At 45.5% G+C, this 16839-nt stretch overlaps 2 protein-coding genes across 2 annotated transcripts; both read left to right on the forward strand.

The window, feature by feature from the left end:
• The first annotated feature begins 899 nt into the window (after nucleotides 1-899).
• Nucleotides 900-9524, forward strand: LOC111233006. Its single transcript, XM_022760730.1, has 2 exons — nucleotides 900-1745; nucleotides 1833-9524. The coding sequence occupies exons 1-2, from the start codon at nucleotides 1131-1133 to the stop codon at nucleotides 6282-6284; spliced, it is 5067 nt and encodes a 1688-aa protein (XP_022616451.1). The 5' UTR covers nucleotides 900-1130; the 3' UTR covers nucleotides 6285-9524.
• A 1690-nt stretch (nucleotides 9525-11214) lies between these two features.
• shbg (sex hormone binding globulin) lies at nucleotides 11215-16149 on the forward strand. Its single transcript, XM_022760724.1, has 8 exons — nucleotides 11215-11478; nucleotides 12343-12440; nucleotides 12890-13079; nucleotides 13380-13541; nucleotides 14464-14620; nucleotides 14877-15013; nucleotides 15214-15403; nucleotides 15644-16149. The coding sequence occupies exons 1-8, from the start codon at nucleotides 11377-11379 to the stop codon at nucleotides 15775-15777; spliced, it is 1170 nt and encodes a 389-aa protein (XP_022616445.1). The 5' UTR covers nucleotides 11215-11376; the 3' UTR covers nucleotides 15778-16149.
• Nucleotides 16150-16839: the final 690 nt, after the last annotated feature.

Consider the following 16839-nt stretch of genomic DNA (forward strand, 5'->3'; position numbering starts at 1 on the left):
CTAAACAAATGGAACCATTTTAAATAAGTAATAACAGTAAATTGCATGTCGCACGTGAATCTGCAGCTGTTTTATGTATGGAGAGATTGCGGGACTGCCTCCACCACCGTGGCAGCTGAATTAGAATGGAAATGAGAATAGCCTGTCGCTCATCTTCTACAGCTTAGCTGAGATTGTACCGGATGCAGAGGGGGAGCGGGGGGGAGGGGGGACACCCCTTCTCTGTGCACATGCATGCAGTCTCCCTCCCTCCCTCCCTCCCCCCCCCCTTTGCCTTCACAAATAAATGGTTAGAGTCATGCCCGGCAAATACTAGCCACTGCCAGGAATGGCTAACAAGGCCCTTGCTCAAATAGCAAGAGAGTGGGACTATTTTTATGTGCGTTAGGGCCATGGATCTAAGTCAACACTCTATTCTGAGGGAATCTTGATTAAATCTGAACGCCTTCCAATTAGGCATAGGGAATGTTGTGTCACAGCCGAGAGAGATGGATCTCTGGAATGCCTTTCTGAAGGCTTGGCTGTGGCACGCTGAAATCTAAACCAGCGCTGCCGCAGATTCATTCCTTCCCCCTACCCTCTCCCTCCTTTCACTCACCATTCCTGGCTGAGCTGTTGGACTTTAGCATTGCTGGGGCATTCAGTTTTCTTTGCCGTTTCTCAAAAGTGTTCCATGAGCGCCATGACTGCCTCTGCAAAAGCTTTGAGTGTAATGTCCATTTTTGCTACATATCAACGTACGTCTGTGTGTTTGCACATTTACCGTTGGGTGTTTACAGAGCTAACGTATTCTTTTTGATCTTTCTTTCAGATTTCGGGGGCTGGTCATGGTGTCCGGTGAGAAGGTGTGGGACCCCCTCCATGCGGGCCTTATTCAGTCTCGTCTGAGTGAACAGCACCTGGCTACTGGGCTAACTCCCCTCTGCAACCTCACACGTACTGCAACTGAGGGAGCCACGTGCCGCCAGAGTCAGCGGCCGCTACCTTTGTCTTCCCCGCCACCTTTACACCTGCCTGTTCGTTTGTACAGCTCAAAAAAGATCGTAGGACTACACAAACCTGTCCGGTCTCTTGGGGTGGCCTCTCAGCCTGAAGAAGAGGAGGAGGAAGGGGAAGCTGAGCAGTTGGAGATGAAGGGTAAAAGGCATGGAGGCCGGGGAGAGGCCATGATGGAGGACAGGTTAGAGGACATGGCCGATGGACCTAAAAATGCAAAAATCACCTTAAGCTTCCCACTCAGTGCTGCCCCCCTCCCGGCCTCCCTCACATCTCCAAACCACTGTCGTAGCTCCTCCTCGTCCTCCCCTTCCCCCCACAGACGGCGGCCATCCTCCAAGAGCTCAGATGAGGGATCGCTGTGGAAACTGGACGCGACCATGGATGTAAAGCACAGACCTTTCAAGCCCCCAAGGCATGACAGCTCTCCGTCCTCTTCACCTTCCTCCTCCTCATCTCCCATGACTGTTCATGCACTTATCAGGAAGGATATAAAATCCCCGCCTCCTCTCAAGTGCTCCAAACTCAATCCAGAGACTCCGTTTCAGAGGTCGCCCCCAAGATCCTCCAGCGGGTCTTTAGGGGGCTGTTATGGTGGAGATGGATGGGATGAGAGGCACAGGGTGGCCAACGGTACAGCCTCACCCTCTCAAACTGCCCAGATCCTCTTCAGTCTGGGCACATCAGCTTATCAGAGGGGTGGGGATGCAGAGAGGAGAGAAAAAATAACAGGAAGACCAGCTGGTAAAGTAGGAAGCCCTCATGGACCAAGCCTTCACCCACCCACCCTCCACCTCCCTCCCCCCTTACCACCACCTCCTCCTCCCCCATCTGAGGGTCTTACCGCACCCCCCCACTCATCATCCTATTCCCCTACCGACAGCCTGAAGCCTGAGCTGATTTGCGGGGTGTGCCATCGGCTTTTCAGCTCGGCCTCCTCCCTCACAGTCCACATGCGGCTGCATCGTGGCAGCCGTGCCCTCAGTTGCCGTTATTGTGGCAAAGTCTTCATCCACAGCAAGAGACTGCAATCCCACGAGACATCCTGCAAGGTGCCAGGCCTTCCCTCCGACAGCCTGGGCCCTCCTTCTCTCACTGTGCAGCCGAAGGAGGAGCCGCTGGAGGAGGGTGAGGTGAGAGTGGAGGGGGGAATGATTGTGGGAGAAACTGACATCAGTAAGGCGCGGCCAGGGAAGAAAGCACGGAGCCTCCTGGCGCGTATCCAAGGTGATGATGCAGCAGCCGCAGAGTTACTGGCGGGTGATGAGAACCATTTTGTGAAGGTGGTAGATGGCAATGTCATTTACTTCTGCTCTGTGTGCGAGCGTTCCTACATGACCCTATCCAGCCTGAAGCGTCACTCTAATGTGCACTCATGGCGCCGCAAATATCCGTGCCATTATTGCGACAAAGTCTTTGCCCTGGCTGAGTATCGTACAAAGCACGAGGTGTGGCACACGGGAGAGCGGCGCTACCAGTGCATCTTCTGCTGGGACGCCTTCGCCACCTACTACAATCTGAAAACACACCAGAAGACCATTCATGGGATTAACCCCAGCCTCATCTCCAGTGAAAAGACAGCTAATGGAGGTTATAAGCAGAAAGCTAATGCCCTCAAGCTCTACCGCCTTCTCCCCATGCGCTCCCAGAAGAGACCCTACAAGACCTACAGTGACAGTTTGCATAATGGCCTGCTACTGCCACCGACTGACACACCTCCCCTCTCCCTGCCTGGCCTGGGCTGCGCTCTGGGGCCTGGGGACCTACAAAGCCTCATCAGCGGAGCCCACCCTCAGAGTGTTAAGCCTGACCCAGATGCCTTCCCCGATGACTTCCCCGTTTCTGTGGCTGCTGACCACAGGGACCTCTCCCCACTCACACCCCTCGCCTCAACGGACATGCCCCAGGTTAAAAAACACGAGAGCGAGGCCTTAGAGTTAGAGCAGGGCAGAGGTAGTGGCAGCTTCAAAATGTCTAGTAGCAACAAAACCAAAACTCCCAAGACTGGTAAAGGCACAGAAACAAGCATGCCGTCTGTGATAACATATGGACATACAAAACCCTCTGTCATAGTTCATGGAACAGCAGTGTCGTCCTCCGTCATTGTGCACAGCAACCAGGTCACATCTGGGAGTGAAAAGAGTCCAATGAGCAGCCCGTCCCCTGAAACCAGCAACAGTCAGACTTCACACAAGGGCAGCCCGAGGCCACTGAAAAAGCAAAGGGATAGTGCAGATAACCATAGAAAGAGGTCGAGAGACAGTTCAGATACCACAGAGGAGGGTTCAAGAGGTGGACAGGACGCAGAGACAGGCAGATTATTTCACAAATCACGCAAGTCCCACAGCAAGAGTGACATCTCTAACACAAAGCAGCTGTCAGCATCTGTAGGGTCACAGGTCAAAGAGGCAGGGCCGCTGTGTCAGATTACTGTACGTATTGGTGAGGAGGCCATAGTGAAGCGCAGCATCTCTGAGACAGACCTGAGGAGAGACAAGGGCCTTTCTCCCCCAAAAACCAAACGGAGTGAGACATCATCTGCGCGGGAAGCCAAGGAACCACGCCACTCTCACTCCCACCATCATCACCACAAACACCGCCTCCACCGCAGAGCCAGCATGGAAGCAGAGGGCGATAAGGAAGGAAACTGTGAGGAGGAGGTCAGGAAAAAGACCTCCAAATCCCCGGAGGGAGTGAGAGAGTACTACTTCCGTCAGGAGGTGCGTGAGCAGGAGAGCGACCATGACATGGAGGATAATTTATGGCGGCCTTACTACTCCTACAAGCCTAAGAGAAAGGCCCAAGCGCATCTGCAGAGGGTCAAGAGCTGGCAGAGGAAACTGAAGTACAAGCGCTCCATCCGGCTCAAGAGGAGGGCAGAGAGGCTCAAGAACCGTGTGAATAAAGAAACGGAGAAATCACAAGATGAGGAAGAGGATGGGAAGATTGAGGAGACCCCAAAACTGTCAAAAGCTAACAGAGACAAGGGAGAGGGGAAAAAGAAAGATTATCTCTCTGCCCCTTTGAAGGAGAAAAACAAAGTCGCAGGAGAACAGGTTAAGGAGGCCCGTCATGAGGTCCCCCCCCTTCCTCTGCACTCTCCAAAGCCCCCCCTGTCTACCTCAGTGGCTCCTACGGGAATAAAGAGGCGGCCTTGGACTAATGGGAATGCAGCAGAGTGTGGTACATGTGGCCGCTGGTTCTCAAGCCCCAGGAAGCGAGACAAACACGAGCTGAGCCATCTGCTGGAGTTTGTATGCCTCTTCTGCCGAGCCACTTTCCCTTCGAGGGATAAGTTGGAAGACCACCAGAGAGCCCAGCATCCCAAGCCTACTGAGGGACCCTCTGCACCCCCTAAAGTGGCTCTCGGCGAACAAGTCGAAGGGGTCGGGAACAAATCTGTGCCAGAGATCGCAAAGTTTGATGAAGAAAAAGGGGGGCAGGTGGGCTTAGTAGGGAGAAATTCTAGTCCAAGTCGCCTGAGCAGAAGAGCATTATCACGACACACCTGTCCACAGTGTCATAAAGTGTGCAAGACATCTTCAGCACTAACTCGCCATATCCGACGCCATGAGTTAAGCAGTTCCCCAGAAAGAGAAAAGGAAGATAAAGCCCCGGAGCCAAAAACAACAGAGACAGTTGTTAACGCCGTTAGCAGAGACCTAGAGACTGAAAAGGGACAGGTTCCCAGTGCTCTCTCTGTTTCAGTTATCAGCTATTCAACTCCAGACCCGCCCACCAGCGGTGACTGTTTGGCATCACAGCAGCATGAAGACCATCACAGAGAACTGACAGAGGAACATCACATGTCAGAATCCAGTGACAAACCCGAACTACCCGAGCTCACACATCCAGCTCCAGAGAGGGAGCCCAGCCCACATATTGCAGACCCTCCATTAGAAAGTCCAGTTAATCTCACGCCCCCGAAACATGAATTCACACCTGCCGCACCATCTACCCTCCAGAGTGTGCTCGTCATGAATGGGTCTGAATGTCTGGACTACCGCACCCCCAGCAAAAAGAACCTAGACAGCCAGATCCACAGAATACCCAGCCCCGTGCACATCGTGGCATCCACCAACACCTCTCCAAATGTGCCCATGACGTCACAGACCAGAATAACCACTGCTGCTCCTCCTGTTTCCATGACAACAGCTCCCAGCTCTGAGGGGGGATTCATGAAACGGGATGGGGTCATTATGGACAGGGAGAGGCAGGGTGGGGGTGGTATATTTCTACACGCAGGTTATGAGGAACCACCTCGGGTCCAAGATCTCAGAGTTCCATCCCTGTCCAGGAGTCCCTCTCCCAATGAAGCACAAGACCTGACCATGTCCTCTATACTAGCGAGAGAGAGGGAGATAGAGAGGCAAAGGGAGAAAGAGAGGGAGCTCGAGAGACAGAGAGAAAGGGAGAGGGACAAAGAAATGGAGAGAGAGAGAGAAAAAGAGATAGAGAGGGCCCAGCAAATGAGTAGAGTTGCTCATGCCCCAGAGGAGCAGATTGCGCTCTTGGTCCCTAAAGAGGAGCCCTTGAGTCCTGTGCCGTCCCCCCAGCACATCCCCTGTCAAACCACTATGAATGGACCCTCCTCACACAGGCACACCCCCAAGTCCCCCTGTCGGTCCCCCTCAACCATTGGACTGTTAGCTCAAGCCAACCGCCAGGTTCACTCCAGTTCACAAGGACTCGACAGGCTCTCACTGCCCACTGGAGCAGCTGGTGCCGGTGACCGCCCCTCTGCCCACGCTCTGCTTCTCCCCCGCGCCCCTCAACCACCTGAGCCAGAGCACCAGGACACTGTTTCTTCCAGAGATTCTCAGCAGGGGGACGCCACCCCAGTGGGCTACTCTGCCCAGGATTATCCCCTACCCCTCATTGTGCCGGACAGCTACCGCTCTGGTAAGAAGCAGGAGGAAAACCTGCTAATGTCCTCCTATCCTGCTGGAGCGCTTCCCTTTGGCCCACTGGGAAAAGTGATGGTCCCTAATGGCGGGGACCTGGCCAAGCTGCCATTTTATCCGGACCCTTACCAGCTGCTCTATGGCCCCCAGCTGCTGGCCTACCCCTACAACTTAGCAGCTCTTCCTGTGGCTCTGAATATGATGGCACCTGGGGGGGACAAGGTGGAGCCTCTGCCTTTCCTCCCAGCCATCTTCAACTACGCAGCCACTGCTGGGCCCTACATGGGCGCAGCGCCACACCCCCTTGTGGCAAATCCCAGCCTGTACAGCGGCAGCAGTGGCAGCAGCAAGAAGCAACGAGACAGCAGCAGCAGCAAACCGTAGGACAACAGAAGCACTATGAGGAATATATTTTAAAGGGGACGGCCTGGCCTGTTTGGGATGAGCGGGAGGGGTGCGTGCTCACTGGGTCACTGACTACACCCGTACAGTACCCCTGCCTCTCCTTTATTCAGTAGAGATCAGAGCTAGGCATTAAATCAGGAGTAGGTGTGAAGGGAGGAGATGGAGCAAAGAAACGGGGAGGATAGGCTGATATTATAGTGACGTATCATTACTCCCCTCTCTTTACTCCTGCTCACCTTCCTCCGTTTCTCCTGTCTTGCTGTAGTGTGTCGTAGTTCTAGAGCTTGATTAATCTTCCTCTCTGACTCATTATATTATCTATAATATAAGAATAAGAACTGCTAACAGGGTGTGTGTTGTGTGAAAAATTAGTTCAGTCTGCTTCCCTTTATAGTCACCGCATAACGAGGATAAACGCTCTTCAGGGAAGGCTTGTGTGGGCAACGATAAGGGATGAGACAGAGGAGTCCTCACTCAACACAGTTGGAGGTGGAGCATTAAGCAACTCAAACCTTGCGTATGTTTGTTTGTGAGAATGAGAATGCAGGTGTAGCCTGCTGTGTTAAACTGTCCATGAAAGTTATATATGAGCATGTACATGCACACGTATGTAGGGATTTGTGCATGCAGAGGTGGGCTTAAGCAGGTATTACTGCGTATGTGTGAAAGAGTGTGTGTCACTGTGTGTGTGTGTGTGTGTGTGTGTGTGTGTGTGTGTGTGAGTGAGTGAGTGAGTGTGTGTGTGTGTGCGCGCATGAATGGCTAGATCATTCCGTGTCAGACGCACACAGCATTCCTACTCTAGTTGGAATAGCTACTGTAGGTCAATGTATAGAAGTGCATTTAGAAGTGATTCCTCATATCCAAATCATTAAGAAGTCAGTTCTGTGGCTGAACGCGAGTCTATGACAATGACAGATCATCTGAGCTTCTAACGTCTCAACTAACCATGTGACTTTGTGGCCAGATGACACTGTAGGATCTGTATAGCAGTCACCATAGTTTATACCTTATGTGCACAGCACAGAAAAGTAGTGGTCACTTAAAGGGGACACTTGTAGCTGCTTTGGATATGTAGCTGGCCACTGGGTAAGAATTGAAGGCTGATAGACCATTGCACTTCCGTTTTTCATCTCATTTCCTTCACATTAAAAAAAAGGAAAAGAATAAAAACCAGTCAGCCTTCACCTTGCGTAGCTTTTACCTCTTTGATTGGAAGAGGAAAAGGCTCCATTTCCTAAGCCAGGAAGAAGAAGGCAACAGCAAGGAAGGAATAAGAAAAAAAAATGGATTCAGGGTATTGAGTTATTTCTGGATAGGAAAAGAAATATATGGGCACAAATCTTTTGGACTCCTGAGTCAGAAGGTCCCACAGAAATGATTTGGGGAACAAAAAAAAAAAAGTGTTCCTGCTCCCCAACTGAGGGGAGATTGGAAATAGTCTGAACTATTTCCCCTCCTGCCCTGTGTCATTTGCTAAGTGGTAGGAAAAGGCTGAGCTAAGCAGCCAAAGTGGTGGCCGAAACTCCCCAGATGCCCTCCTGGGGGCCTTTTTGTTATGTGTAATGTTATCTCTATATGTTTGTTTTGTTAAAGTATGCTGTTGTTTATGTTGTTTAGCCCTCTTACCAGATGGAAGTGGCTTCAGTGAAAAGGGGGAGTAAACTTAAAAATATGAATGTAAATTTAGTCATGAGGTTAATGAAGTACAGCTGCATTAATGGTAGAGTTGGTTTCAGTTCCTTTTTGTTTCTGTTTTGACACAAATAACCTGTTAAAGAACCGTATAACGTCTGGTATACATATATACAGTAGTCCTAGGAACATGTCAGTAAACTTGGGTTCTGTATCCACAAAGCATGAGCAACACTTGCTTCCTAACCGTTTATATCCTCAGCAAATCTGGCATTGTGCGCACAGCTTTTGTTTCCGTTTCCTTTTATATTTTCTGGCCTTTTAATCTTCCATATCTCTGTTAATATTTTTTCTTTTGTTTTTTTCTTTTGTTTTTTTTTTTTAATTAATTATAGACCACAGTTTGGAGAAGATCCACAAAACTAGCTGCCACATTTACATCTCACAGTCACTATTTAGGAGCTGTTTAATTCTCCCTCTTCCCTCAAGCATACACTCACGCACTGCACCTCTGAATGAAGTACATATGTTTCGGTGTGTGTGTGTGTGTGTGTGTGTGTGTGTGTGTGTGTGTGTGTGTGTGTGTGTGTGTGTGTGTGTGAGAGAGAGATGGTACTGGGGCGCCTTTTGGATCAGGCAGGAGTGTTAAAACACAGCGTGACCAACTGAAAGGGCGCACAAGCATCCCTTTGGGTGTGGTTACAAGCCTTTTGCGTGTGTGTGTGTGTGTGCGCGAACGTGTTTTATGTGTACGAGAGCGAGTGACTGCGTGAATAAGAAAACCAAAATAAAATCTGCCTAAGCAGCATATCCCTCGGCAGTATATGGGCCACCTGTTATTTTTTTTTTTGTTTTTTTTTTTTGTTGTTCGACACTTTTCTGTGGGTTAGTTTCAGTGTAAAAAAGCCTTGCTGTCTCCAATACACTATCTCAAGCCATTCCTGTAGATGGACATGTTTGTGTTTTTGGACCATTTCTTATGCCATAGTTTGCCATCACGGTTATCATACAGACCAAAAGCATGCAAATCGACGTATTGTAGTGACTGGACTGGAATCTGGTGGTAATATACAACTATTTACTGTATGTTTTAGTTTAAATGAATGTGCCTCTGCTTTGATATTTAAATAATTATCTATAGTAAGATGTGGATCTGCCAGATTTCAACTGTTAAGGTGCCTTGTTATGGCATAAGAAATTTGAATAGCAAATGAACGTTTTCTTGAGAAATGACAGTATGATTTGGAGATAGATTTCATGGCTTTGTTTGCTATGAAGCTGTTCATAGACGTAGGGGTGTGGCTAAACTGTTTTGGTATCGTGTACATGTCTAGGGTAATACTGTGCCATATAGAGCCCACAAAATATGTTAATGTTATTTTTAAAAGATGTTTTAATGTTGCCTGATGACTTTGTCTTTAGATTTGATACAAAGGCTTGTAGCCACAGCTCTCCCAAAGTCTGTAGTCTCCTTTTCCGACATTCTTCTTGTTCTCTCTCTCTCCTCTTGTTTCCGTCTCCCTTTCTTTCTCTTTGCTGCAATCAAACAAAATAAAGTATTAACCTGATGACCCAATGAAATCAGCTCTAGTTTGGTCTCATGTTTTTTTTATTATTATTTTTTTATTTATTTTTTAAATGTGTCCATTTATCTTAACATGTTGATTCAGAGTTCTTAATATGAAGCACATGCTGAAAGTTGGTGCATTCCTGGTTTGACATTGTTTGAATTCTGTAGAGAAATGTGCATTTAGCATTTGGTAAATTGTCAAAAAGCAGAACAAAATTGTGGAGATCCTTTGCACCTCTTTTCAGCTCATAGCCACTTGTTTTGATACGGATACAATTTACTTTTATTGTTTAGCATTAAGTGTTAATTTAATATCTTGTCTGTTTCCAGTGGTGCATGTTTTTTGTATCTTTGGTTATATATTACATGCTGTTTTCTTTTTTTTTTTTTTTACAGCACACATTCATGTTTTCTCTTCACTACACCATGATCTGCGAGTTGGTTGCAGACATGCTGTATAAACAGGGTTGATTACAGCTTCCTCTTGGCAGAGTCAGGAGCTGATTTCTTAGCACTTTCCCACTAGTGACACTCAGTGGTTTAAACAGGAACAGTCAGTCGAGTGACTGGCTCATCTTTGCACTCCAAACAATATGATGTCAGAGAGTAATTTCTCCTGAAAACACTGAATGTGAATGAAATTTAATTGATTTCTTAAAACATTTTCCATGAAAGTCATGAGTGGAAAACGAATGATGCGTTCATGGAGTTCTGGGTGGTTGTGGTTTAAAGTCACAGTGGTCTACTACAAATAATCATTTTGGTTTTTCAGCATAGCAAAGCTCAGGATCAGTTTACCTCAATGGATCTTTTTCACAGCACGCTAGAAAAAACTGATATTGCTAATTTTAACAATGGCTCTGTTCTATAAAGTGTCCTAGTAAGCATTGACATTGGGCCAGCGTGCACAACACCAGGACGCTGAAACTGAAGCATTTTCCTACTGTGACATGTCAAAATAAAAGCCCTGCTGTATACATGTATACAGTGACCGTTAATAGGCATTAGGCACACGTGAAAGAAATGTTTTGCTGTCATTTAATATTTCAGATTGACTTCAAACACTCGACAACAGAATAACAGACTGTTTACTGATTGTTTCTTTCTGTGTGTGTGTGTGTGTGTTTGTTGCATTTTTCCTAGTATTTCCCAGTTATCCAGACTTCCAGGAAGGAGCCTATCACAGGAATGCAGCCAGCAGAAAAGAAAAAACTGTTCTGTGACTTGCAGCACTGTTCCCTTCTCATCGCTCTCTCTCCCATTCACACTACAACAAATACACACACTGACTCATAGCCAGCAGTGGTCAATCAAGGTTCCTGTGTAATGGGTAAACACCACATCAGTGGTCTGGCTCAGGTCACTGACCCAGCCTGCAATTATGTCCAGGCTGCATAATTCACCACTGTGGCAGGAGATTCACTCAGTGATAGAAATTCACTCTTTGACAATTTTTTTTTTTTTTTTGCTATTAATTTGGAATAATTTTTAATATTACAACATCCCTTAACTGACACCCTTATCTTTATCTTTTCTCTTTATTTTTTCCCCTCATTCTTTCCTCTGCTCGCTGGTTGCCCCACTGTGTCTTTCTCACCCACCTACGTTAAAGCAAACTTCCTGTCACAGCCACGCAGACATGAAGCACTCTCTCCCCGGGGATCGATAGCACTGACCGTGGCATATTTGCTCTCTGGACCCCAGGACAGTGTGCCAGCACACACCGCCGCTCCACACACACTGTTGCAGAGTCCCTCTGCTCCTCATACCACCACCCACACCTCAGGGTAGTTTGGAGTCTGTAGACCACCCAAGGGCTCAGGACACTGCACGCTGGGAGGCCTGGGTGGGTGAATGCACTGAAGGATGGCCGTGTTTTGTAAAGCTGTGGCAGATGGACTACTCCTCACTTTGAGCCTCGCTCTGCTGGGGTGGGGAGCTGAGGGCCAAGGAAACGGACGGGGTATGGTATGTTCAAATGCAATGCAAAGAGTATAATGGAATTAATGGGGCATTAGTGTGTGTGCTTGTGTTAAAATGCTCTTATCTATATCAGCTCATCTGTCTCTATCTGTGTATCCACTGGCCATATTAAAAAAAAAAGGAACAAATTCCAAAGAAGGTGGATATCCTAGTATAAATATGGTGTATAATCAAGTCCCCAAATCTCTGTAGTAGTATGAATGGTTCCTGTGACATGTTAGTGCTGATTCTGCTCACTGTAAAAATCAGGAAAGCGCCACGCAGCCCAGAAGTAGTTGGAAATATCTCTCAAAGCCTCTTAGGCTGTTTTCAAAAGATCGTAATGACGCCTGAAAAATCCTGAATCAACTCATATTGTATGAAATTCAGATGCCAGTTGATGTGTTGTATCCCAGCATGCCCTACTAATAATTTGTTTAAACTTAGGACTTTGCTCAGTCTGTTGAAAGACAGATCAGCGCCATGACACCACTAGCTCTTTTAACTTCATTCACTGATTTTTTTTCCCCATTAAGTTTCGTGATAAACATTATATATTGATACACTGCAGTTGGATTCCATATGGGCTTCTTGTCAAAGAGTAACAATTGATTTTGCACTTCATTACCGCATAATTTGAATGACCACACTTCTTTTGTTATGTTCTAATTAAGGCTTTTACAATGAATCAATAATTGAGTAGAAATTCATCACTCAGTTTAATATGTTTTTAACCACTAATCAACGAGAATCAACCAGTAATCAATCAAGATGTCTGACAAGTGAATACTAAAGCAGGGACTAATGAATGTGAACTGTGCAGAGTACAGAGCTAAAGTTATGATGCCTTACGATGCTCGTGTCTTCCAGAGGGAAGTGTCAGGCAGGGCTACCGTCTACCTCGGCCAGGACAGAGACATCTGGAGGCCACTGATCCACACAACAGTCAACCTCAGTGAGATCAGCAGGTATGTCAGCAGCAGCAAAACGCCGCAGCATGAAGGCTTCATATCTACTACTCCATGGGAATCTGTGGTTCAGGAGGCAGAGAGAAAAGAAAAAAAAAAAAAAAAAAAAAGGACAGCACCTGTGAGCCAATTCAGAGTTTGCAGAAAACTTTCAGAGCAAGCACTACAGGAGAGTAAGTGAAAGCAAGTGCAGGGTATGATGAGGAACTCTGGGCCCAGTGGAAGGTTGTTGATCCTGGCTCTCTTATTTTTTAACAGACATGTTACAATCAACTGTCTTTATAAAAGGCTTTCTCCAACTGCAGGCTCTCTATCACTGCTACTTACCCCTCTGTCTACTGGGTAAACTCTATAGGGTAAAATATGGCTGGTCAGCATTAATATTCAAGCCTTAGAAAAAGTTATCAGAAATGGGTTTAATTCTGTTCTGCTCCATTCTATTCCTGCAGCATCAAGTCGTCCTTTCAGGTACGGACGTTTGACCCAGAAGGCATCATCTTCTACGGGGACACCAAAAACGGAGAGGACTGGTTTGTTTTGTCCCTGAGAGACGGGATCCCTCTGATGCAGATTAGCAAAGGAGACATGCTCGTCAGCGTGGTAGGCGGCCCCAAACTCAACGATGGGAAGTGGCACACTGTAAGTTTCCAGTGCAGTTTAATTTGTTGTAAAAGGGAGCAACAATATCTCTTTGTATAGTATAGTATAGTTTTTGATATAATTCTTGGTAAAAGTTGTTTTGCAACTTTTGGAAATAAGGTGTTTTTTTGTTTTTTTTATCCCTGTGGCAAACCTAAAAAGTTATTTGAAGATTTAAGGTATAATAAGAGATGATATGCTTTTGAGAGCTCCTCGTCATGTACTCAGAAAGCATACGGCACACTGGACTTGTACAGGAACTCTGGCTCTGAATTTTCTTGTTCTCCTGGTGCCACCAAGCTGGAGGTGAGCAACCACGGGAAGTTTGTGATTCTCGAGGTGGATGGCTCCGATGGGCTGGTGGTGGGCATGCAGTCCAAACAGACAGAGGAGGTCATTTCAGGTCAACTCCGATTGGCTCTTGGCGGGATCCTGATCGACAAGGAAAAGATGATTGTTCAGGTACAGTGCTTTTTTGTGTGTGTGTGTGTGTGTGTGTGTGTGTGTGTGTGTGTGTGTGTGTGTGTGTGTGTGTGTGTGTGTGTGTGTGTGTGTATTCCATGAGTTGTTTTGTGATTGTTGGATCCACTTTTCCTCAACATGCTTCATCTACTTCGGCTCCGAGTATCTCCACAGAATGTACATGGACTCAGACAGAGCAATAATGATAATAAAGCAGTGAAAAAAGAGTTGTTGTTCATTTTGCTGAAATGTTATAAGCCTCCTCCTTTTTTAAAAACACATGCCTGGTGTTTTAATGCTGGCTGCAGTTCATTCTGATTCACAGAGACTATTGTCAGTATCTCTGCCTCCTCTGCTTTGGATATCTGTCCGTATTATTGTCGAATGTCAGCTCGACTTGATAAATCTAAGAACAAGCTCAAAAGTTGAAAATGTATCAGTGTGTTGTAGATTGTAGTTGCAGCTTTATCCTGGAAATACCTCTCCTTTTTTATCGATATTTGGTCAATTATCTTGATAATAAGGCAAATATACCAGCATAAAATGGGTGTATAAATTATAGATTGCTTTATTAAGTAGAAGTAAGGTGTGATGTTACTGTGCAGAGGGGTTTTGGTGTGAATCTCTTCTTTAAACAACCTGTAAATGGACTGTGAAACTGTATATTGTTTTATTTATTATCACTCTTTGTACTACTCTACGTGTACATTGTTTTACTGTTTCTATTACACCTTGATATACATAATTGTCTTACCTGCACCTGGGCACAAGAGAAAACACTATTTTTTTTACCTTTGCACAAGTGTGCTGAAGAATCTTGAATGTTTAACATTTCTGAACCTTCTACAGGTGCCAGCTCTTCCCCTCCCTGTTTGTGCTGCAGTTCATTCTTCTAAATGCATTGTTGCATTCTTTGCTGTAGTTCGAGCCGCAGATGGACGGCTGTGTGCGGGAAGGCAGCTGGCTAAACATCAGCGTCCCCTGGGAGACAGAGGCGGAGGAGCTCCGGCCCTGCTATCAAAACATCCAGCCTGGCAGCTACTTCCCTGGCACTGGGTTTGCCATTTTCAACACCTCAGGTGGGAACGTTGTGCTCAGCTGCGCAAGAGATGGGCAAGTGCTAACACTTCATTTAATAACAAGCTTTTCATCTGGCCTGGATAATGCATTCTCGCATGACAAGGCATCTGAGGTATCAATAATATTTCCTTTTATTTCTAATTGGATCTAATCAGATTTAACATGTTAATAGGCGTGCTTTTCACTGGATGGTTAACAAGTCACTCCAACACATATTCTGTTAATTATGTGAATTATTCTTTTGTTCTTTTGCAGTTTTCCCCACTGAGGCAGATAATGAGGTCAAGATTGAATTGTGGGGAGATTTCAGTCAGATGGATGGGACCATTTTGAGCATCAACGCTCCTGGGCAAGAGCTGATGTTCGCTTTAATGGTCAATAATAACACAAAGGTATGCATATAAATCAGACGTGAGCCTAAGTGAATTCACAAATAATTCCTAGATTCTGTTTTAAACTGCTCATGGCTGTAAGGGAGGCTTCACATCTTCCACGACCATTTGCTTCATGTGCATTGGAGACCACTATGAATCCATCCAGTTATGTATTGTTATGTAAACTTATTTCCTCTGTCTTTCTCTTGAATTTGCAGGAGATCACAATCTTCGCCAAAGATAAGACCACTACTAAAAACTATTACAAAAGACTGGCGATAACCATTCAGGCAGATTCACTGACAGTGATTCAGGAAGACGATGAATCCACCTCAATCTCTATATTCCACCACCCTGGTTATTTGACCACATGGAGAGAGGGCCGTCTAGCCATTGGAGGTCTCCTGGGTGAGATTAAAACAGCAATGATGTTCAGCGTTCTTCAAAATTGTCTGCACAGTCTTGAATAATTTCTGAACAGCTACAGTCTGTATATCTTCAAATTAAAAAAAAGGTCTTATATTATTGTCCAGAAGGAGGGAAGAGTTCATAGATAAACCAGCATCAATAGAATATACATCCAAGGAGTTCAGTGGCGAGCAATCCATGGTCACTTGGGTTTTCTTCTTCCTCTCGTTCACTTTTTAGGAGAAGGTGAGGACAATGTTGGCTCCCAGTTCCTGACAGGCTGTCTGAAGAAAATCCAGGTCCAAGGGAAGGATTTGGATCTGGATTTAGCTGTCAAACACATGTCGATCTCCTCCCACAGCTGCCCTGCATAGAAAGTATGCGTGTACAGATGTTTCCAGTGGATGCCTCTGGGTTGAAATGACTTTAAAAATACAAAGTATGTAAAGTGAAAAATTGCCAACGAAATGTAATGTTGTTAGGGAGCATCACAACACCCTGATAAGCACTGAGGTTTCTTATCAGGCTGCTCATCCTGTAGTCAAAAGCCGTGTTATATCAATTAACCTCTAAAATGTGGAGGATTTACTGTTATACTGTAATATTCATGTTTTTAAAATTGATATCTCTTCCACAAGCCCCATTTTAACAGAATATACAGATTAATCTGAGAAATGTGAGTCATTTTCTGACCTTGGTACGTGCAACAGCATGTTTCTGAATAAAATACAATTATCTTTAATATATCTCTCCATGAATGTGAATTTTATTGCTGCATTTAAGACAAATAAAGGCTAATAGTGCTTTGATGAGATTCAGAAACTGTGATTAAATACTAATGAGAAATAAAGGCCGGGGTAGACCAGAGAGAAGGGGATTTAAAATGTGGATTTTGCCCCCTCTAGTGGATTTTTAGAGACGGTGTTAGATGCACCATCCACTCTGTGTATGATGTGATGTAACCAATAAAGAAAATGCATGTAGATTAAATCAGGTCAAAAACACAGTTTATCATATGAGAAAACTTCATAGTAGAATAAGAAGTAGAGTAAGAATGTCTCAGCTTCACAATCATATTAATAAAAAATTTATTCTGATATTTTGAGAGTTTTACATATTTGTAAGATTCTGAGGGATGTCTTCAGATATTTTCTTGTGGATGAGAGGTTCTTCAGAATATTATCTGTTGGTTTATAATGTACTGAAAGTTAAGATAGGCTGGGGAGAAATGCTTTATATTATCACCTCTGTATTGTCCAAAAATTTAAGCAGAAACACCTATGGCACTATTTGAATAATAAATTGTAATTATACATAGGATGTTAAATGAAACAAAATAAGAAATAGATAGAGGAAAAACATCTATGAAATTTCAAAGGGTACTGGGTGGCTATCCACCTGCTGAAACTCAACTAGTAGAAGTTGGATGATGCTGC

This window comes from Seriola dumerili, unplaced genomic scaffold (genome assembly GCF_002260705.1).
Source record: "Seriola dumerili isolate Sdu_G_001 unplaced genomic scaffold, Sdu_1.0 BDQW01000362.1, whole genome shotgun sequence".
Lineage (NCBI taxonomy): Eukaryota > Metazoa > Chordata > Actinopteri > Carangiformes > Carangidae > Seriola > Seriola dumerili.